Source organism: Oncorhynchus keta, chromosome 2 (genome assembly GCF_023373465.1).
Source record: "Oncorhynchus keta strain PuntledgeMale-10-30-2019 chromosome 2, Oket_V2, whole genome shotgun sequence".
In the NCBI taxonomy this organism is placed as follows: domain Eukaryota; kingdom Metazoa; phylum Chordata; class Actinopteri; order Salmoniformes; family Salmonidae; genus Oncorhynchus; species Oncorhynchus keta.
The window spans coordinates 8,555,023-8,577,542 of record NC_068422.1 but is presented as its reverse complement, the minus strand read 5'-3'; the positions used below and the strand labels follow the sequence as shown (position 1 = coordinate 8,577,542).

General features: G+C 47.9%; 1 protein-coding gene across 1 annotated transcript in view; it reads right to left on the bottom strand.

Annotated features, from left to right (window-relative positions):
- Positions 1-2,274: 2,274 nt before the first annotated feature.
- The window catches only part of LOC118372853 (heparan sulfate glucosamine 3-O-sulfotransferase 3B1-like), a 43,211-nt gene continuing 22,965 nt past the window's right edge, over positions 2,275-22,520 (bottom strand). Inside the window, exon 2 of the mRNA XM_035758867.2 lies at positions 2,275-4,409. Coding sequence (XP_035614760.1) covers positions 3,791-4,409 — 619 coding nt within the window. The 3' untranslated portion in view covers positions 2,275-3,790. The remainder of the gene's footprint in view (positions 4,410-22,520) is intronic.

The window sequence follows — 22,520 nt, the reverse complement described above, 5'->3', positions numbered from 1 at the left end:
CGGGGTGGGAAAGACAAACAACCATAGCATTATATTTTGTAGATCTCTAAAAGGGTTGAATAAAACTCAACCAGAACGGATACAGCAGCGTGGATCGTGACCATGAGTGCAAGCTTTTGAGATCGCGTTTCCTTTCGGGCCGATCCTATTTCCTATAAAGTGCACTACTTTTGACCAGAGCCCTGTAGGCCTTGGTCAAAAGTAGTGCACTAAATAAGGAATAGAGTGCCATTTAGGATGCACACCTACTCTCTTAGTAACATGAATAACACCATAATTCCAATGCATTAGTGGGACTGTAAATGTAACAGAGGGCAACTGCCCCAGTCTTCTTTACTCCAACCGTTACAGGGAGAAAGATTGACATTACTCAGATTCAGAATTTCCTGCTCTATACAAAGGCCATTTTAAATGTTTTCAACCAACATTGCACTATAAGGAGAGAAGGGGAGGTTGAGGCATTGTCCATATAGGCATGATCATTGAAAACAGGTGTAAATTCCTTGGTGGTAAAAGCCACTATGTGAATAAGGGACCAGTAAAATGCTGGGACAACCCCTCATTTCCACTAATACCATCCACTGGTTTGAGATTTTTTTTAAATCTACCTTCATAACTGGTTCCACACTGTTGAAATGAGATGGAGGTTGGGTATTTGAATTAGACTGGGTAGTTTAGAGGCGCAACATTTTCTTAAAACTTGAAAAAAGTACCATACTGTCACTTCTTTTTTTGATATACTTTTAAATTGCCAATAGTCAGTGACAGACACTTTCAACTTTGCATTTGATTGGAGGGAATTTAATGTGTAGTATGTAGGGGAAAGGATGTGCATATTCACTCTGGGTCCCTCCACACGCAGCCGTTTTAGGCTTACAACCCAAATGGTCTCCTATTCACTATGGGCCCTGGTCACAAGTAGTACACTGTAGGGAATAGGTTGCATATTCAGCAGTTTTACAATCCAAAGAGGATAGGATGGCTTTGAAGTAGCCCCTACCTGTGAGAGTATGGGCCAGCATAACTAGACTTGTTTCTCATATGAAGAAAGTTTTCATATCATCTGTATCAGACATCCTACCTCAACTCATGCCAAGCATTCTCACTGCACCATGAAGACAATGGGTGTCCCAAATGCCACCCTATTCCCTTTATATTTCACTACATTTGACCAGGGTTCACAAGGCTCTGGTCTAAAGTAGTGCACTATATAGGGTAGTGTGCCATATGGGATGCATTCAAGGACTATACTACAGTCCTCCCCTGATCCAGTGTGTCCTCCCCTCTCGGTCTCTTCAACAAATCGAATGTCCCTCAGAGCAAATTTGATTGTGTATGACCTTTGAACCCTGGCTCTGAGCCAACAGTGTCTTGTAATGGGAGCAAGAGTATAGTGGAGAGGAGACCTGAATCAATGGGCCTCAGTAAAGTTATTCCATTAGTATCATGTCAACATGGAGCCATATCAATGTGATGCAGTCAGAAATAGGATTTAGACCTTTGGTGGATGGGCCATTCATTAGAACAGGCTATAGGAGCACTAGAAGAGGAAGGTCACGCATTAAGCATGGCTGACACAATGAGCAGCAGTTAGGCCTATTGATCCACCTGTTATTAAGTGAAAGGGACATGAGATTAGCTGGTTGGGCCAATGACAGGGCAGGAGATCAGCTGGTTAGGCCAATGGGACGGTAGGATAATGGGTTGTGGATGGGGGTAACCGGTAATAACTGAAAGGACCTAATTTCAATGAAACACAGTGTTTGAATGGATGGAACAGAAACCGATAGGAGTAATGTGGGGGTGAGGGTCTGATGATGGCTATTGAAGAAGGGTTTGATGATGGCTATTGAGGAAGGGTCTGATGATGGCTATTGAGGAAGAGTCTGATGATGGCTATTGAGGAAGGCTATTGAGGATGGGTCTGATGATGGCTATTGAGGAAGGCTATTGAGGATGGGTCTGATGATGGTTATTGAGGAAGGGTTTGATGATGACTATTGAGGAAGGGTCTGATGATGGCTATTGAGGAAGAGTCTGATGATGGCTGTTGAGGACAGGTTTGATGATGGCTATTGAGGAAGGGTTTGATGATGCTATTGAGGATGGGTCTGATGATGGCTATTGAGGAAGGGTTTGATGATGACTATTGAGGAAGGGTCTGATGATGGCTATTGAGGAAGAGTCTGATGATGGCTGTTGAGGACAGGTTTGATGATGGCTATTGAGGAAGGGTTTGATGATGGCTATTGAGGAAGGGTTTGATGATGACTATTGAGGAAGAGTCTGATGATGGCTATTGAGGAAGGGTTTGATGATGACTATTGAGGAAGGGTCTGATGATGGCTATTGAGGAAGAGTCTGATGATGGCTGTTGAGGATGGATCTGATGATGGCTATTGAGGAAGAGTCTGATGATGGTTATTGAGGAAGGGTTTGATGATGGCTATTGGGGAAGGGTTTGATGATGTCTATTGAAAATGAATGTTTAAATCAGAATGCACATGAATGGAGTATGAGCCCTAGGACCACGCCCCAGGACTACCTGACATGATGACTCCTTGCTGTCCCCAGTCCATCTGGCCATGCTGCTGCTCCAGTTTCAACTGTTCTGCCTTACTATTATTCTACCATGCTGGTCATTTATGAACATTTGAACATCTTGGCCATTTTATGTTATAATCTCCACCCGGCACAGCCAGAAGAGGACGGGCCACCCCACATATGCTCTCTCTAATTCTCTCTTTCTTTCTCTCTCTCGGAGGACCTGAGCCCTAGGACCGTGCCCCAGGACTACCTGACATGATGACTCCTTGCTGTCCCCGGTCCACCTGACTGTACTGCTGCTCCAGTTTCAACTGTTCTGCCTTGTTATTATTCGACCATGCTGGTCATTTATGAACATTTGAACATCTTGGCCATTTTATGTTATAATCTCCACCCGGCACAGCCAGAAGAGGACGGGCCACCCCACATATGCTCTCTCTAATTCTCTCTTTCTTTCTCTCTCTCGGAGGACCTGAGCCCTAGGACCGTGCCCCAGGACTACCTGACATGATGACTCCTTGCTGTCCCCGGTCCACCTGACTGTACTGCTGCTCCAGTTTCAACTGTTCTGCCTTGTTATTATTCGACCATGCTGGTCATTTATGAACATTTGAACATCTTGGCCATGTTCTGTTATAATCTCCACCCGGCACAGCCAGAAGAGGACTGGCCACCCCACATAGCCTGGTTCCTCTCTAGGTTTCTTCCAAGGTTTTGGCCTTTCTAGGGAGTTTTTCCTAGCCACCGTGCTTCTACACCTGCATTGCTTGCTGTTTGGGGTTTTAGGCTGGGTTTCTGTACAGCACTTTGAGATATCAGCTGATGTACGAAGGGCTATATAAATACATTTGATTTGATTTGATTTGTATTACTGTTCTGTCAACACTCTATACCCATAAAACGGGGCCTTTATCAATATCCCTCTATTCTTACTTAAACTATACTGTTGACATTAGGGACCATTTTAACTCTACTGAGTTGACATGAGGGACCATTAAGTGAAGAGTAAAGAAAAAAAAACATTAAGGGTGGAATGTAAAAAATATAAAACAAAGTGTGGGCCAGATATTATGCATGTACATATATGGTTAGGCAGCTTAGTGAATTAATTGCTTAGAAATAAAAAATAAATTATTATAAAATAGATTTCTGTACATCTTACACACACACACACACAGATTCTGTTCTTGAGCTGAATGACAGAAAATAAAATAAACAATGTGTTCTCCCAAATTCACATCCATCAATCCCAACCAAAGTTATGTCCTGTCATCTGGTAGAACTTCATGTTGAAAGGCCTGTAGAAGTCCCGTAGCCTCTGCACCACCTCTGGGTGGATGTTGGGGTGGGTCCGCCCTTTGGTTTTGCCCAGGCAGTGTGGCTTGCTGCTGCCCTCAGCCTTCTTGAGGCAGGGGAAGCCCTTGGTCTGGTTGAAGTAGAAGTGTTTGTCTGTGATGATCCTCTTGAGTCCCAGGAAGTCCTGCACCCTGCCCAGCTCCCCGGCCGGGTCGCTGATCAGACGTTCCCCGCTCACGAACAGAATCTGGCCCATGGGGAAGTACTGTAGCCAGTTGTCCAGGTGCTTGGCATAGATGCCGATCTGGATGGCGCTCCAGGACGTGTCGATGAGCCCCGTAGTCCTGTTTTTGAAGGTCAAGCTCTCGAAGGTGGGAATGTCTGGGTTCTTGGACAGTGTCTGTGTGTAGTCAGAGATAGCCCTGGTAATGGGATCCCTCACCACCACGATCAGCTTGGTGTCCCGGGACATGGCGGAGATCCGGGCCGGGGCTTCTCTGGTCACAAAGTAACTGGGGGTCTTCTCCATGGTGATCTGGCCCTCCAGGGTCTTGGGCATCAGCTCTCTGAGGAGAAGGAGGACAGGGTTAAAAGAAAATATTTTTTTATTTTACTAGGCAAGTCAGTTAAGCATATAGTCATCAACCAGATGGAGAGCAGTGTTCTACAATCAATGAGCCAGTCAGTCAGAGAAGGTCACTTCTTACCTGGGCAATAGCAAACAGAGAAGTGCCCAGTCTCAGGCTGGGCTAAGTCTAAATCCACACTGCCTCTTCAAACCATTAACCATTTAGGCAGCAAAGCTTAATCTGCCTTTCACTGACTCAGCTAGAGCCCTCTATGGCATGCCCATGGTGGAGTGCTGCTTCAACAACAAGCCCTGGAGCTGTCTGAAAGGAGATTTGACTTGTTTCAGACCAGCCAATGTTTCTAACAGGGCCCGGGCCAGCCAGGGTGGCTATGATAGGGGGAGTGAGACAGACATGTAAAATCTATAAAGGAAAACCTATATGAACAACACATTTTGAATGAAAAGTGAATGTGCTCTACACTATGGTTTCATGTTTCAGAAATGGTAGCCAATCATAGAGAGTGGATTATGGTGAGGCAATAAGAGGGGCTTTGATGGACACCGGGACATGGATCCCATTTCCATCACTGTTGGAGAACCCCTGGAGCCTCTGGCAGAAAACCCTGTATTTCTCTGATTTCTACACGTGATCACATGTGTTTCTGATACCGCTAGCTGGAGGTGAGGTGGTCCTGCTATAAACCGGAGATTACAGGAACTAGTACTTATGCTTATACATGCTCATTAACACACACACACACACACACACACACACACACACACACACACACACACACACACACACACACACACACACACACACACACACACACACACACACACACACACACACACACACACACACACACACACACACACACACACACACACACACACACACACACACACACACACACACAGCTTTGATACAACCCTGCAGGACACACAGCCTTGATACAACCCTGCAGGACACACAGCTTTGATCCAACCCTGCAGGACACACAGCCTTGATCCAACCCTGCAGGACACACAGCCTTGATACAACCCTGCAGGACACACAGCTTTGATACAACCCTGCAGGACACATAAGCATAAATGCACACTAGAAGCATGATATTATCTTGTTTGAACATCGATCAAGTGCAGCAGTGTGCAGTGCTACAAGAAGAAACACCAATGGAAATACAACCCAGAATTACCTGTTTATTTATTCCCCCCTCCCCCCTATTGACTGTTCATGTCTGGTTGTTGTTGGTTTTTGTCATTGTTTTGTTTTTGTCTTTTTCATTTGCATTGGCAATGTAAACACGTTTCCCATGCCATTGGAGCCCTTCGAATTGAATTCATATAACCCATGCAGGCAGGCTGTAGGGGGACTACACTCACAGAGATAAGGGTTCCTGTTAGCCTATTGTCGCCTGAGTATTCATTTTAGTTTTTTTTTATTTCACTTTTATTGATTGCAATCGCTGTGTCAGATTTCAAAAAACTTTACGGAAAAACCATAATCTGAGAACGGAGCTCAGAACCCAAAACAGCCAGAGGAATATCCGCCATTTTGGAGTCTACAAAGTTAGAAACAACACCATAAATATTCACTTACCTTTGATGATCTTCATCAGAAGGCACTCCCAGGAATCCCAGTTCGATAATAAATGACTGATTTGTTCCATACATTTCCATCATTTATGTCCAAATAGCCACTTGTTGTTAGCGTGTTCAGCCCAGGCACAGGCACTTCATCCAGACAAAAACTCGAAAAGTTATGTTACAGACCTTTATAAACATGTCAAACAATGTATGGAATCAATCTTTAGGATGTTTTTAACATAAAACATCCATAATGTTCCAACCGAAGAATTCCTTTGTCTTCGGAAAAGCACTGGAACGAGAGCTAACTCTGTCGAGAGTGCGCGTCATGAGACCAAGACAATCTGCCAGACCACTGACTCAAAGAGGTCTCGTGAGCCTCTCCTTTATAGTAGAATCCTCATTCAAGTTTCTAAAGACGGTTGACATCTAGTGGAAGCCGTAGGAAGTGCAACTTTATCCATATCTCAATGTGTATTCGGGAAGGGCAAGCTTTGAAAAGCTACAGACCTCAGATGTCCCACATCCTGGTTGGATTTTTATCATGCCTGCCATATGAGTTATTTTATACTCACAGACATCATTCAAACAGTTTTAGAAATGTCAGGGTGTTTTCTATCCAATACTAATAATAATATGCATATATGAGCATCTGGGTCAGAGTAGGAGGCAGTTCACTCTGGGCACGCTATTTATCCAAAAGTGAAAATGCTGCCCCCTATCCTAAAAAGGTTAAGGAGAAGTCTATCTTTAATTCTGTGAATAACCCTTGTATCTTTTATCAAAGTATTAACTGAAGGGGGCTGAATAATTTTGCACGCCCAATTTTTCCATTTTTGATTTGTTAAAAAAGTTTTAAATATCCAATAAATGTTGTTCCACTTCATGATTGTGTCCCACTTGTTGTTGATTCTTCACAAAAAAATACAGTTTTATATCTTTATGTTTGAAGCCTGAAATGTGGCAAAAGGTCGCAAAGTTCAAGGTGGCCGAATACTTTCGCAAGGCACTGTATATATACACACACACACACACAGGTGAGCCCTTACACATACGCACACGCGCACGCACGCACACACACTCCATTCCACTGTTTCTTCAAGAGCGTTGATCCCACTTAAAGTGTTTATACAGCCTTCTAGAATGTCTTCAAGGAATATAAACCAAAGTCAGCCTTCAAATACAAAGCATTAGTCACTAATTCTCTGTAGAAATGATGGTGATACAGCCGGCAACCTTTTTGTCTTATGTAGTGCTAATATGCTGCATGAAGTGCCTAGAACCAAAACAACTCAGAACAACAGCTCTCATTCTCATGAAAATGGGATAGGAAGGGATAGGGATAGGAAGAGATAGATAGGGATAGGGAGGGATAAGGAAGAGATAGGGAAGGATAGGAAGGGATATGGATAGGGAGGGATATGGGAGGGACATGGGAAGGATAGGGAGGGCAATGGGAGGGATAGGGAGAGATTCTCCTGATTCCTGCTTACAAGCAAAACATGTATCAGGAAGCACCAGTGACTAGATCAATAAAAAAGTGGTCAGATGAAGCAGATGCTAAGCTACAGGACTGTTTTGCTAGCACAGACTGGAATATGTTACAGGAATCCTCTGATGGCATTGAGGAGTACACCACTTCAGTCATTGGCTTCATCAATAAGTGCATCGATGACGTCGTCTCCACAGTGACCGTACGTACATACCGCAACCAGAAGCCATGGGTTACAGGCAGCATCAGCACTGAGCTAAAGGCTAGAGCTGTGGCTTTCAAGGAGAGGGACTCTAACCCAGAAGCTTATTAGAAATCCCGCTATGCCCTCTGACAAACCATGAAACAGGCAAAGCGTTAATACAGGACTAAGATTGAATTGTACTACACAGGTTCTGATGCTCATCGGATGTGGCAGGGCTTGCAAACCATTACAGACTACAAAAGTCACACACAGCCGAGAACTGCGCAGTGACATGAGCCTAGCAGATGAGCTAAACTACTTCTATGCTCGCTTCGAGGCAAACAACACTGACACATGCATGAGAGCACCAGCTGTTCCGGAAGACTGTGTGATCACGCTCTCCGCAGCCGATGTGAGTAAGACCTTTAAACAGGTCAACATTCACAAGGCCGCAGGGCCAGACGGATTACCAGGACGTGTACTGCAACCATGCGCTGACCAACTGGCAAGTGTTTTCACTGACATTTTCAATCTCTCCCTGTCCGAGTCTGTAATACCAACATGTTTTAAGAAGACCACCATAGTGCCTGTGCCCAAGAACAGTAAGGTAACCTGCCTAAATGACTACCAACCCGTAGCACTCACGTCTGAAGCCATGAGGTGCTTTGAAAGGCTGGTCATAGACCCACTCCAATTTGCATACTGCCCCAACAGATCCAGAGATGATACAATCTCTATTTCACTCCACACTGCCCTTTCTCACCTGGACAAAAGGAACACTATGTGAGAATGTTATTCAAATTGACTACAGCTCAGCGTTCAACACCATAAACACCAACACCCTCAAAGCTCATCAATAAGCTAAGGACCCTGAGACTAAACACCTCCCTCTGCAACTGGATCCTGGACTTCCTGACGGGCTGCCCCAAGGTGGTAAGGGTAGGAAACAACACATGCGCCACGCTGACGCTCAACACAGGGGCCGCTCGGGGGTGCTTGCTCAATCCCCTCCTGTACTCCCTGTTCACCCATGACTGCACGGCCAGGCACAACTCCAACAGCATCTATTTACATTTTCAGATGAAAAAACAGTGGTAGGCCTGATCACCGACAACGACGAGACAGCCTATTGGGAGGAGGACAGAGACCTGACCATGTGGTGCCATGATAACAACCTCTCCCTCAACGTGACCAAGACAAAGGAGAAGATTGTGGACTACAAGAAAAAAAGAACCGAGCACGCCCCCATTCTCATCGACAGGGCTGCAGTTAAGCAGGTTGAGAGCTTCAAGTTCCTTAGTGTCCACATCACCAACAAACTAACATGGTCCAAGCACACCAAGACAGTCATGAAAATTGCACGACAAAACCTATTCCCTCTCAGGATACTGAAAAGATTTTGCATGGGTCCTCAGATCCTCAAAAGGTTCTACAGCTGCTCCATCAAGAGCCTCCTGATTGGTTGCATCACTGCATGGTATGGCACCTTCTCGGCCTCCGACCGCAAGGAACTGCAGAGGGTAGTGCGAACGGTCCAGTACGTCATTGTGCCTTGCTTCCTGCCATCCAGGACCTCTATACCAGGCAGTGTAAGAGGATGGCCCTAAAAATTGTCAAAGACTCCAGCCACCCTAGACATAGATGGTTATCTCTGCTAACCCACTGCAAGCGGTACCGGAGTGCCAAAACAATAGTCAATAGTCAATAGTCTCGCTATTGTTGTTTTCCTGCTGCTCTTAAATTACTTCTTACTTTTATCTCTTATTCTTGTCTGTATTTTTTAAACTGCATTGTTGGTTAAGGGCTTGTAAGTAAGCATTTCACTGTAAGGTCTACCTACACCTGTTGTTTTCGGCACATATGACTAATAAAATTAGATTTGATTTGATATGAAGAGATAGGGAGGGATATGAAGAGATAGTGAATGATAGGGAGGGGTATAGGAGGGATATGGGAGGGATAGGAATGGATAAGGAAGATAGGGAGAGATAGGGAGAGGTAGAATGGGAAGGCAGATTGAGGTAGAATGTGCATGCTGATAGATTATGCTGATCTAGGGAATCGCTTGTGAATCAATTGTCGGAGGTTGAGATGGCTGGATGGATGGAGAAGGTAAAAGGAGGGTAGAGTTGGACAGAGAGACAAGACCTGACAAATCCACCACAAGAAGAGAAGGCCCCTCAATAAAAACATCCCCTCTGACTTGACCCACTCAACTCTGAGAAGAGTGGCAAAGAAGCAGAAAGGGAGGGAGTAGAATAGAAGAGAAGAGGAGGAGGGATATCAGTTCAGTGGGAAGAGTAGCTCTTGCGGGGAACAATGCCTATTATGCTCAATTTGATTTATGAGGTAGTTCTGTCAGCAAACCGGCAATTGTGTGACAACGAGCCCCACTTTTTCCCTGCTTTCCTTTCGAAACGAGGGCATTGTCCTTTGGCGGCGGGGTGAACAGGGCAGTGGCCAGGCCATGGGGGCGGGGGCGGGGGTGGAGGGGGCTGGGTTCCTATTGAGGACTGAGTGGAAGCACTTCTAGATCACTCTCAGCTTTGAGTGAGAGGAGCTTTTGGAGAGCTCTGGAGTGGAACGTGTGCCGAGAGGTTCCCCCTGGAACACTCGGCTGCCCCCTAGGTTCCATGAGCTCTAGGAAGATTCCACTGTCTCTCTCTGCTCTGTCTCACATGGGAGAAATGTCTTTACACTAAACAACTAACATCTATCCATGCTTTAGTATGACATATTTCACCAATCAAATTGTACTATTATTTTTCCAATCTCTCTCTCTCTCGCTCTCTCAGATGACCATGAGAAGAGAGATGTAGATACAACATCATCTGGTACATACATATTTTCAAAGCAGTGTTGAGACAGATGTTTTGAAATATACCCCGATGAACCTGGAGTCTGACATTATATGTAAACGCAGAGCAAGGTTGGTTGCGGCTATAAGTTCAAAATAATAAGAGGAGATAAGAGGTAAGGAGAGGACAGGAGAGGAGGAGATAAGAGGATATGATATAAGAGGACAGGAGAGGAGAGAAGGAGATAAGAGGAGAGGATAGGAGGGGAGTAGCTAAGTGGAGAGGAGAGAATGAGGAGATCAGAGGAGAGGAGGAGATATGAGGAGAGGAGGGGAGAGAAGAGGAGGAGATAAGAGGACAGGAGACGAGAAAAAAGAAGACGAGTGGAGGAAAGGAGAGGAAAGGAGAGGAAAGGAGAGGAAAGGAGAGGAGAGGAGAGGAGAGGAGAGGAGAGAAGAGAAGAGAAGAGAAGAGAAGAGAAGAGAAGAGAAGAGAAGAGAAGAGAAGAGAAGAGAAGAGAAGAGAAGAGAAGAGAAGAGGAAGAGATAAGAGAGGACAGGAAAGGTAAGAAGATAAGAGGGCAGGAGAGGAGGGGAGGAGATAAGAGTTGAGGAGAAAAGAGGAGATAAGAGGAGAGGATGTTAGGTTCCTGTACATGGCCATTTAGTGTTTCCTGGCATCATTTTCAGTTTGAAGAGATCCAGGGATCTCCTCTTAACCTAAGGGGCAGGAGATTGCATGCGTGGATTGCCTGTGTTCGCACTTACGTCTGTGCGTTCTCTTGATTGTGTGTGTAGTCTCTTTGTTAGTGAGTAAATGACTGGCTGGCTGCCTGACTGGCTGACTGTGTGATGAACCCTATTTGATACTAAAGCACCATTAAGCCTTGAGAAGGAGCCCCTCTTCAGACTGTCAGGATGCTTTCCATCCAGGCCTGGAGCTACACATTAATAGACCTCGCTGAATAAATGGTGTCACTGGATCCCTGTAAGATGTCGGGTTGGATGGTGGAACAGGAACAAACAATCACACCACATACAGACACAAGCCCCTGGAAGAGGCTGTCTGAGCAGTCTACTGAAGAGGAGAGATGAATAATGTAGACAGGCGTAGCCTCACAGATACACTGACACACTGACCTGGCTGGCTGGCTGGCTGGCTGGTAGAGTCCAGCCTCTTTCAAACCTCTACCGCATACAAGGAGTCAGACTCTCAGAACATCGTAGGAAAGAATTGACCTTCGGCTCCAACGTTAACAAACAATGAACTTAAACAGCCCCATACATCACTGAAATCACAGGGAGAAATATGCCAACAAAGGGCATTCTTATCTAAGCATGTTTACTCTTAATGTCTATGTGGTTTTAGTTCAGGCTATGGACCACCCAGAGAAGAGTAAATCAAGAGAAAGTAACCGACACATACAGAGTGAGGGACTGTATCTCAGGCAGAGTCAAAAAGACACACCAACACTGTATTACTGTACCCACCAGCTTTATATACTTGCTTGCACTACAAATGGTACACTATTCCTTATATAGTGCACTAGTTTGGACTGGAACCCTATGGGCCCTTGTTAAGAGTAGTGCACTTTATAGGGAATATGGTGCTATTTGGAATGCATTCACATCACAATAGTCTCTGTTTTTCCATGAAAACACTTAACTGAGGATAGAGTGCTCCAGAAGCCTTTCTCACAACCACAGTGGTTCCTTTGTGGTGGGTTACCATCCCCACAGCATGACACCCACAAATCACTCAATTCAATAACTCACCATTTGCTACACGGTCTGTTTCGGGTATATTTTTTGCTAATCAGCACCTCTGGAAGGAAAAATAACAGTAAGAAAGTGTCATTGTTCTAATCTGAAGGAGTTACAGGCCTGAGGCCATGCAGGGTGAGTGACATCACTGAGTGTTAATAAAAGGACTGTGGTAAGGAGAGGCAGGGTGAGTGAAATCACTGAGTGTTAATAAAAGGACTGTGGTAAGGAGAGGCAGGGTGAGTGACATCACTGAGTGTTAATAAAAGGACTGTGGTAAGGAGAGGCAGGGTGAGTGACATCACTGAGTGTTAATAAAAGGACTGTGGTAAGGAGAGGCAGGGTGAGTGAAATCACTGAGTGTTAATAAAAGGACTGTGGTAAGGAGAGGCAGGGTGAGTGAAATCACTGAGTGTTAATAAAAGGACTGTGGCAAGAAGAGGCAGGGTGAGTGACATCACTGAGTGTTAATAAAAAGACTGTGGTAAGGAGAGGCAGGGTGAGTGAAATCACTGAGTGTTAATAAAATGACTGTGGTAAGGAGAGGCAGGGTGAGTGACATCACTGAGTGTTAATAAAAGGACTGTGGTAAGGAGAGGAAGGGTGAGTGAAATCACTGAGTGTTAATAAAAGGACTGTGGTAAGGAGAGGCAGGGTGAGTGAAATCACTGAGTGTTAATAAAAGGACTGTGGTAAGGAGAGGCAGGGTGAGTGAAATCACTGAGTGTTAATAAAAGGACTGATGTAGGGAGAGGCAGGGTGAGTGACATCACTGAGTGTTAATAAAAGGACTGTGGTAAGGAGAGGCAGGGTGAGTGACATCACTGAGTGTTAATAAAATGACTGTGGTAAGGAGAGGCAGGTCTCCATGTGGTATAAATAAAACAGTGAGGATGGTGGGGGAGTAGGGGGGTGGGGGAGAACGTTGGTGGGGGAGTAGCAAGGTGTGGGAGTGGGGGAAATTGGTGGGTGATGGGGGAGTACCGTGGTGAGTAGGGGAGTGGGGGAACATCGGGTGGAGAAGCAGGGGAATGGGGAGTAGAGCAATGGGGGAGTAGCGCGGTGGATGAGTGGGGGAATGGGGGAGTAGGGGAATAGGGTGGTGGGGAAGTAGGGGAGTGGTGGGGGAATAGGGTGTTGGCGGAGTAGGAAAGTGGGGGAATAGGATGGTGGGCGTGTAGGGGAGTAGGGGAGTGGGGGAATAGGGTGGTGTGGGAGTATGGGAGTGGTGGAGTGGAGGAGTAGGAGATGGGGGAGAAAGGGAGTGGGGGAGTGGTGGAGTAGGGTAGTGTGGAAGTAGGGGAGTGGTGGGGGAGAATGGGAGTGGGGGATTAGGGAAATGGGAAGTGGTGGAGTAGGGGTGGTGGGGGAGTGGTGGGGGAATAGGGTGGTGGGGGAGTGGTGGAGTAGGGGAGTGGTGGGGGAATAGGGTAGTGGGGAATAGGGTGGTGGGGAATAGGATGGTGGGGGAGCGGGGGAGTGGGGGAGTGGTGGGGGAATAGGGTAGTGTGGAAGTAGGGGAGTGGTGGGGGAATAGGGTAGTGGGGGAGTAGGGGAGTGTGGAATTAGGGAAGTGGCGGAGTAGGGGAGTGGGAGAGTAAGAGAGTGGTGGAGTAGGGGAGTGTGGAAGTAGGGGAGTGGTGGAGTAGGGGAGTGTGGAAGTAGGGGAGTGGTGGGGGAGAACGGGAGTGGGGGATTAGGGAAATGGGAAGTGGTGAAGTAGGGTGGTGGGGGAGTATGGGAGTGGTGGGGGAATAGGGTAGTGGAGGAGTAGAGGATTGGGAGAGTAAGGGAGTGGTGGAGTAGCTGACTGTGGGAGTAGGGGAGTGTGGAAGTAGGGGAGTGGTGGGGGGTTAGGGTGGTGGGTGTGGTAGGGAAGTGGGGAATAGGGTAGTGGGAGAGTAGGGAAGTGGGGGAATAGGGGAGTTGTGGAGCAGGAGAGTGGTTGGGGAGTAGGGTAGTGGGGGAGTAGGGAAGTGGGGGAATAGGGGAGTGGTGGGGAATAGGGTAGTGGGGGAGTATGGAAGTGGAGGAATCGGGGAGTGGTGGGGAATATGGTAGTGGGGGAGTAGGGGAGTGGTGGGGAATAGGGTAGTGGGGGAGTATGGAAGTGGAGGAATAGGGGAGTGGTGGGGAATAGGGTAGTGGGGGAGTAGGGAAGTGGGGGTATAGGGGAGTGGTGGGGAATAGGGTAGTTGGGGAGTAGGGAAGTGGGGGAATAGGGGAGTGGTGGGGAATAGGATAGTGGGGGGGTAGTGAAGTGGAGGAATAGGGGAGTGGTGGGGAATAGGGTAGTGGGGGAGTATGGAAGTGGAGGAATAGGGGAGTGGTGGGGAATAGGGTAGTTGGGGAGTAGGGAAGTGGGGGAATAGGGGAGTGGTGGGGAATAGGGTAGTGGGGGGGTAGTGAAGTGGAGGAATAGGGGAGTGGTGGGGAATAGGGTAGTGGGGGAGTATGGAAGTGGATGAATAGGGGAGTGGTGGGGAATGGGGTAGTGGGGGAGTAGGGGATCGGTGGGGAATAGGGTAGTGGGGGGATAGTGAAGTGGAGGAATAGGGGGGTGGTGGGGAATAGGGTAGTATGGAAGTGGGGGGATAGGGGAGTGGTGGGGAATAGGGTAGTGGGGGAGTAGGGAAGTGGGGGGATAGGGGATTGGTGGGGAATAGGGTAGTGGGGGAGTAGGGAAGTGGGGGAATAGGGTAGTGGGGGAGTATGGAAGTGGAGGAATAGGAGAGTGGTGGGGAATAGGGTAGTGGGGGAGTAGGGAAGTGGGGGAATAGGGGAGTGGTGGGGAATAGGGTAGTGGGGGAGTAGGGAAGTGGGGGGATAGGGGATTGGTGGGGAATAGGGTAGTGGGGGAGTATGGAAGTGGGGGAATAGAGGAGTGGTGGGGAATAGGGTAGTGGGGGAGTATGGAAGTGGAGGAATAGGGGATTGGTGGGGAATAGGCTAGTGGAGGAGTAGGGAAGTGGAGGAATAGGGGAGTGGTGGGGAATAGGGTAGAGGGGGAATAGGGGATTGGTGGGGAATAGGGTAGTTGGGGAGTATGGAAGTGGAGGAATAGGGGAGTGGTGGGGAATAGGGTAGAGGGGGAATAGGGGATTGGTGGGGAATAGGGTAGTGGGGGAGTAGGGAAGTGGGGGAGTAGGGAAGTGGGGGATAGGGGATTGGTGGGGAATAGGGTAGTGGGGGAGTAGGGAAGTGGAGGAATAGGGGAGTGGTGGGGAATAGGGTATAGGGGGAATAGGGTATTGGTGGGGAATAGGGTAGTTGGGGAGTATGGAAGTGGAGGAATAGGGGAGTGGTGGGGAATAGGGTAGAGGGGGAATAGGGGATTGGTGGGGAATAGGGTAGTGGGGGAGTAGGGAAGTGGGGGAGTAGGGAAGTGGGGGATAGGGATTGGTGGGGAATAGGGTAGTGGGGGAGTAGGAAAGTGGGGGAATAGGGGAGTGGTGGGGAATAGGGTAGTGGGGGGTAGTGAAGTGGAGGAATAGGGGAGTGGTGGGGAATAGGGTAGTATGGAAGTGGGGGATAGGGGAGTGGTTGGGAATAGGGTAGTGGGGGAGTAGGGAAGTGGGGGGATAGGGGAGTGGTGGGGAATAGGGTAGTGGGGGGTAGTGAAGTGGAGGAATAGGGGAGTGGTGGGGAATAGGGTAGTATGGAAGTGGGGGGATAGGGGAGGGGGGAGTAGGGAAGTGGGGGAATAGGGGAGTGGTGGGGAATATGGTAATGGGGGAGTATGGAAGTGGAGGAATAGGGGAGTGGTGGGGAATAGGGTAGTGGGGGAGTAGGGAAGTGGGGGAAGAGGGGAGTGGTGGGGAATAGGGTAGTGGGGGAATAGGGGAGTGGTGGGGAATAGGGAGTGGTTGGGAATAGCGTAGTGGGGGAGTAGGGAAGTGGGGGGGGATTGGTGGGGAATAGGGTAGTGGGGGATTAGGAAGTGGGGGAATAGGGGAGTGGTGGGGAATATGGTAGTGGGGGGTAGTGAAGTGGAGGAATAGGGGAGTGGTGGGGAATAGGGTAGTATGGAAGTGGGGGATAGGGAGTGGGGGAGTAGGGAAGTGGGGAATAGGGGAGTGGTGGGGAATATGGTAATGGGGGAGTATGGAAGTGGAGGAATAGGGGAGTGGTGGGGAATAGGGTAGTGGGGGGAGTAGGGAAGTGGGGGAAGAGGGGAGTGGTGGGGAATAGGGTAGTGGGGGAATAGGGGAGTGGTGGGGAATAGGGAGTGGTGGGGAATAGGGTAGTGGGGGAATAGGGGAGTGGTGGGGAATAGGGGAGTGGTGGGGAATAGTGTAGTTGGGGAGTAGGGAAGTGGGGGAATAGGGGAGTGGTGGGGAATAGGGTAGTGGGGGAATAGGGGAGTGGTGGGGAATAGGGTAGTGGGGGAGTAGGGAAGTGGGGGAATAGGGGAGTGGTGGGGAATAGGGTCGTGGGGGGGTAGTGAAGTGGAGGAATAGGGGAGTGGCGGGGAATAGGGTAGTGGGGGAGTATGGAAGTGGAGGAATAGGGGAGTGGTGGGGAATAGGGTAGTGGGGGAGTAGGGAAGTGGGGGAATAGGGGAGTGGTGAGGAATAGGGGAGTGGGGGAATAGGGGAGTGGTGGGGAATAGGGTAGTGGGGGAGTATGGAAGTGGGGGAATAGGGGAGTGGTGGGGAATAGGGTAGTGGGGGAGTAGGGAAGTGGGGGAATAGGGGAGTTGTGGGGAATAGGGTAGTGAGGGAATAGGGGAGTGGTGGGGAATAGGGTAGTATGGAAGTGGGGGAATATGGGAGTGGTGGGGAATAGGGTAGTGGGGGAGTAGGGAAGTGGGGGAATAGGGGAGCGGTGGGGAATAGGGTTGTGGGGGAGTAGGGAAGTGGGGGAATAGGGGAGTGGTGGGGAATAGGGTAGTGGGGGAGTAGGGAAGTGGGGGAATAGGGGAGTGGTGGGGAATAAGGGAGTGGGGGAGTAGGGGAGTGGTTGGAGAATAGGGTAGTGGGGGAGTAGCGAAGTGGAGGAATAGGGGAGTGGTGGATAGGGGAGTGGTTGTGGAGTAGCGTGGTGGGGGAGTGTGGTGGTGGGGGAGTTGGGGAGTGGGGATATAAAGTGCCCCTTCACTTCCTTACCTTACACTGCAAATCAAATCAAATCAAATAATGATGCAATAGTGAGCCATGCCAACAAGTAAATCTATTCCGAGCGCAGACATTTCCTCGACACATACACACCAGTGGCAGTCGGTGCCATTTAAGATGGGAATGGCCTTATTTCTATTACAGCATGTTGGATGACTGTATTTCATATTCCATTAACCCAGTTCAATGTAACATTGATAGGTTTAGTCTACTACATGATACTCACATGTTCCCTGTACTGATCATGATGGTGCTACAATCTAGCCTATGAATGAAAATTTACAACGTAGGTGCACAGATCGAGAGAATTTTGGTAAATCAAGGTGACAGTCATTGACACATTCAATAACTCCTTGCACAATCTTGTCTGCATCTACCTGATCTAGGGTGTAAGTATTAGTCCAACAGTTGCAAATGTGATTTTCTATTGATGTTACGCCTGTCGTCGGAAGGAGTGGACCAAAGCGCAGCGTGAAAAGTGTTCATGATTATTTTTATTAGCAAAAAACACTCGAACAAAGTAACAAAACAAAAGCGAACAGTTCTGTCAGGTAACAGAGACAAAACAGAAAATAACTACCCACAAATCACAGGTGGGAAAGGGCTGCCTAAGTATGATTCCCAATCAGAGACAATGATAAACAGCTGCCTTTGATTGGGAACCACACTCGGCTAAAAACGAAGAAATCGAAAACTAGAGAACCCACCCTAGTCACACCCTGGCCTAACCAAAATAGAAAATAAAAGCCTCTCGATGGCCAGGGTGTGACAATCGGACAAATGCAGGTATGTTTATCCCTGTTTCATTCCGTTTGATTCAGTTAAGAAAAGTTTTTCAACAGTATCGGTGGAATTAATACACCCCTGATTACACACAAACACAGTTCACTTGCATAGCAGCCACATAAAAACAGCATGATCACTTTGGTTGTTTTATATATACAGTGCGTTCGGAAAGAATTCAGACCCCTTGATCAATGCTATATACAGGGTACCTGCATAGATAATAAAGAGTGAGTAGCAGCAGTGTAAAAACTAAAGAGGGGAGGCGTGTCAATGTAAATAGTCGTGGAAGAACAGGGAATAGAGGTGGGGACTAAGCACGCACCCCTGAGGGACACCAGTGCTGAGGATCAGCGTGGCAGATGTGTTGTTACCTACCCTCTCTGGCCTACCCTTACCATCTGGGGGCGGCCCATCAGGAAGTCCAGGATCCAGTTGCAGAGGGAGGTGTTTAGTCCCATGGTCCTTAGCTTAGTTTTGAGCTTTGTGGGCACTATGATGTTGAACGCTGAGCTGTAGTAATTAAACAGCATTCTCACATAGGTGTTCATTTTGTCCAGGTGGGAAAGGGCAGTGTGGAGTGCGATTGAGATTGTGTCATCTGTGGATCTGTTGGGGAGGTATTCGAATTGGAGTGGGTCTTGAGTTTCCGGGATGATGGTGTTGATGTGAGCCATGGCCAGCCTTTCAAAGCACTTCATGACTACCGATGTGATTGCTACGGGGCGGTAATCATTTAGGCAGGTTACCATCGCTTCCTTGGGCACAGGGACTATGGTGGTCTGCTTGAAACATGTAGGTATTAAAAAAATCGGTCAGGAAGAGGTTGAAAATGTCAGTGAAGACACTTGCCAGTTGGTCCGCGCATGCTTTGAGTACACTTCCTGGTAATCTTTCTCGGAGCTCTGCAGGCTACTCCTTCGACCTTGTGGCTTGGTTTCTGTTCTGACATGCACTGTCAACTGTGGGACTTTGGATAGACAGGTGTGTGCCTTTCCAAATAATGTACAATACATGTAATGTATCACAGGTGGACGCCAATCAAGTTGTAGAAACATCTCAAGGATGATCAATGGAAAGAGGATGCACCTGGGCTCATTTTCGAGTTACGTAGCAAAGGGTCTGAATACCTGTGTAAATAAGGTATTTCTGTTTGTTTTTTTCACTGTTTTTGCTTTGTCATTATGGGGTATTGTGTGTAGATTGTTGAGGATTTTTATTTATTTAATCCATTTTAGAATAAGGCTGTAATGTATCAATGTGGAAAAAGTCAAGTGGTCTGAAGGCAGAGAAATTCCTTCTCGCAACTATCTACGCGCTCTCCTCCTCTCACCTTTTCCCTCTCACACTCCCTCATCAGCTGTCTGTGACCAGGCAAAAAAAATGAATCAAAGCCAAATCGTCATATTATGACCACTAAGCGCTACACACAGCCTACATCGTTGTCAAGTCATACTCAACATAACTACTTGAACGAATGTGTTAGTAAACCCCCTATGATCATGCAGCCCAATTTACTGTCAGAAAGCAGTTCAGCAGGCCCCGATGGCATTGAATTAATAAAACCAAAAGCTTACCTTGACTTGGAAGAGTTCCAGTGTTGGATAACCATAGCCAGTTTGATAACATCCCTCTCTGTGAGTAGGCTGCATTTGCTAGCTATGTGAAAGCAAAAACTAAAAATAATACAACCAAATCACTCTCTCTGGTCTGGAAACAGCACTGGCTCTCTGGTCTGGAAACAGCACTGGCTCTCTGGTCTGGAAACAGCACTGGCTCTCTGGTCTGGAAACAGCACTGGCTCTCTGGTCTGGAAACAGCACTGGCTCTCTGGTCTGGAAACAGCCCTGGCTCTCTGGTCTGGAAACAGCCCTGGCTCTCTGGTCTGGAAACAGCACTGGCTCTCTGGTCTGGAAACAGCACTGGCTCTCTGGTCTGGAAACAGCACTGGCTCTCTGGTCTGGAAACAGCACTGGCTCTCTGGTCTGGAAACAGCACTGGCTCTCTGGTCTGGATACAGCACTGGCTCCCTGGTCTGGAAACAGCCCTGGCTCTCTGGTCTGGAAACATCACTGATTCTCTGGTCTGGATACAACCCGGACTCTCTGGTCTAGACACAGCCCTGGCTCTCTGGTCTGGAAACAACACTGGCTCTCTGGTCTGGAAACAGCCCTGGCTCTCTGGTCTGGAAACAGCACTGGCTCTCTGGTCTGGAAACAGCACTGGCTCTCTGGTCTGGAAACAGCAATGGCTCTCTGGTCTGGAAACAACCCTGACTCTCTGGTCTAGACACAGCCCTGGCTCTCTGGTCTGGAAACAGCACTGGCTCTCTGGTCTAAACACAGCCCTGGCTCTCAGGTATGGAAACAGCACTGGCTCTCTGGTCTGGATACAACCCTAACTCTCTGGTCTAGACACAGCCCTGGCTCTCTGGTCTGGATACAGCACTGGCTCCCTGGTCTGGAAACAGCACTGGCTCTCTGGTCTGGAAACAGCACTGGATCTCTGGTCTGGAAACAGCCCTGGATCTCTGGTCTAGACACAACCCTGACTCTCTGGTCTAGACACAGCCCTGGCTCTCTGGTCTGGAAACAGCACTGGCTCCCTGGTCTGGAAACAGCACTGGCTCTCTGGTCTGGAAACAGCACTGATTCTCTGGTCTGGATACAACCCTGGCTCTCTGGTCTAGACACAGCCCTGGCTCTCTGGTCTGGAAACAGCACTGGCTCCCTGGTCTGGAAACAGCACTGGCTCTCTGGTCTGGAAACAGCACTGATTCTCTGGTCTGGATACAACCCTGGCTCTCTGGTCTAGACACAGCCCTGGCTCTCTGGTCTAGACACAGCCCTGGCTCTCTGGTCTGGAAACAGCGCTGGCTCTATGGTCTGGATACAACCCTGACTCTCTGGTCTAGACACATCCCTGGCTCTCTGGTCTGGAAACAGCACTGGCTCTCTGGTCTGGAAACAGCACTGGCTCTCTGGTCTAAACACAGCCCTGGCTCTCAGGTATGGAAACAGCACTGGCTCTCTGGTCTGGATACAACCCTGACTCTCTGGTCTAGACACAGCCCTGGATACAACCCTGGCTCTCTGGTCTGGTAACAGCACTGGCTCTCTGGTCTGGATACAACCCTGGCTCTCTGGTCTGGAAACAGCACTGGCTCTCTGGTCTGGATACAACCCTGACTCTCTGGTCTAGACACAGCCCTGGCTCTCTGGTCTGGTAACAGCACTGGCTCTCTGGTCTGGATTTACAACCCTGACTCGCTGGTCTATATACAGCCATGACACTCAGCGTTGATGAACAAAATATGAAACAGACTATAGAGGAACATACATGTCACCATCCCCATTACGGACAGACGGACGGACGGACGGACGGACGGACGGACGGACGGACGGACGGACGGACGGACGGACGGACGGACGGACGGACGGACGGACAGACAGACAGACAGACAGACAGACAGACAGACAGACAGACAGACAGACAGACAGACAGACAGACAGACAGACAGACAGACAGACAGACAGACAGACAGACAGACAGACAGACAGACAGACAGACAGACAGACAGACAGACAGACAGACAGACAGACAGACAGACAGACAGACAGACAGACAGACAGACAGACAGACAGACAGACAGACAGACAGACAGACAGACTCACAGACAGACTCACTCACTCACTCACTCACTCACTACCGGTCAAAAATTGTAGAACACCTACTCAATCTAGGGTTTTTCTATATTTTTACATTGTAGAATAATAGTGAACACATCAAAACTATGAAATAACGCATATGGAATCCTGTAGTAATCAGAAAAGTGTTAAACAAATCAAGATATATTTTATATTTGAGATTATTCAAATAGCCACCCGTTGCCTTGATGACGGCTTTGCACACTCTTGGCATTCTCTCAACCAGCTTCATGAGGTAGTCACCTGGAATGCATTTAAATTAACAGGTGTGCAATCTCAAAAAGTTATTTCGTGGAATTTCTTTCCTTCTTAATGCGTTTGTCTTGTCAGAAGATAGGGGTAGTATACAGAATACAGCCCTATTTGGTAAAATACAAAGTCCATGTTATGGTAAGAACAGCTCAAATATGCAAAGAGAAACAACTGTCCATCATTACTTCTTCTTCAGGCTAGGGTCTATTTTTCTCAATTTCCGTCTGACTGACGTACCAAAAGTAAACTGCCTGTTGCTCCGGCCCTGAAGCCAGGATATGCATATAATTGGTACCATTGGAAAGAAAACAATCTGAAGTTTGTAGAAATGTTAACATAATGTAGGAGTCTATAACACAATAGATATGGTAGATGAAAATCCAAAGAAAAACCAACCAGAATAATATTTATTTTGAGAGC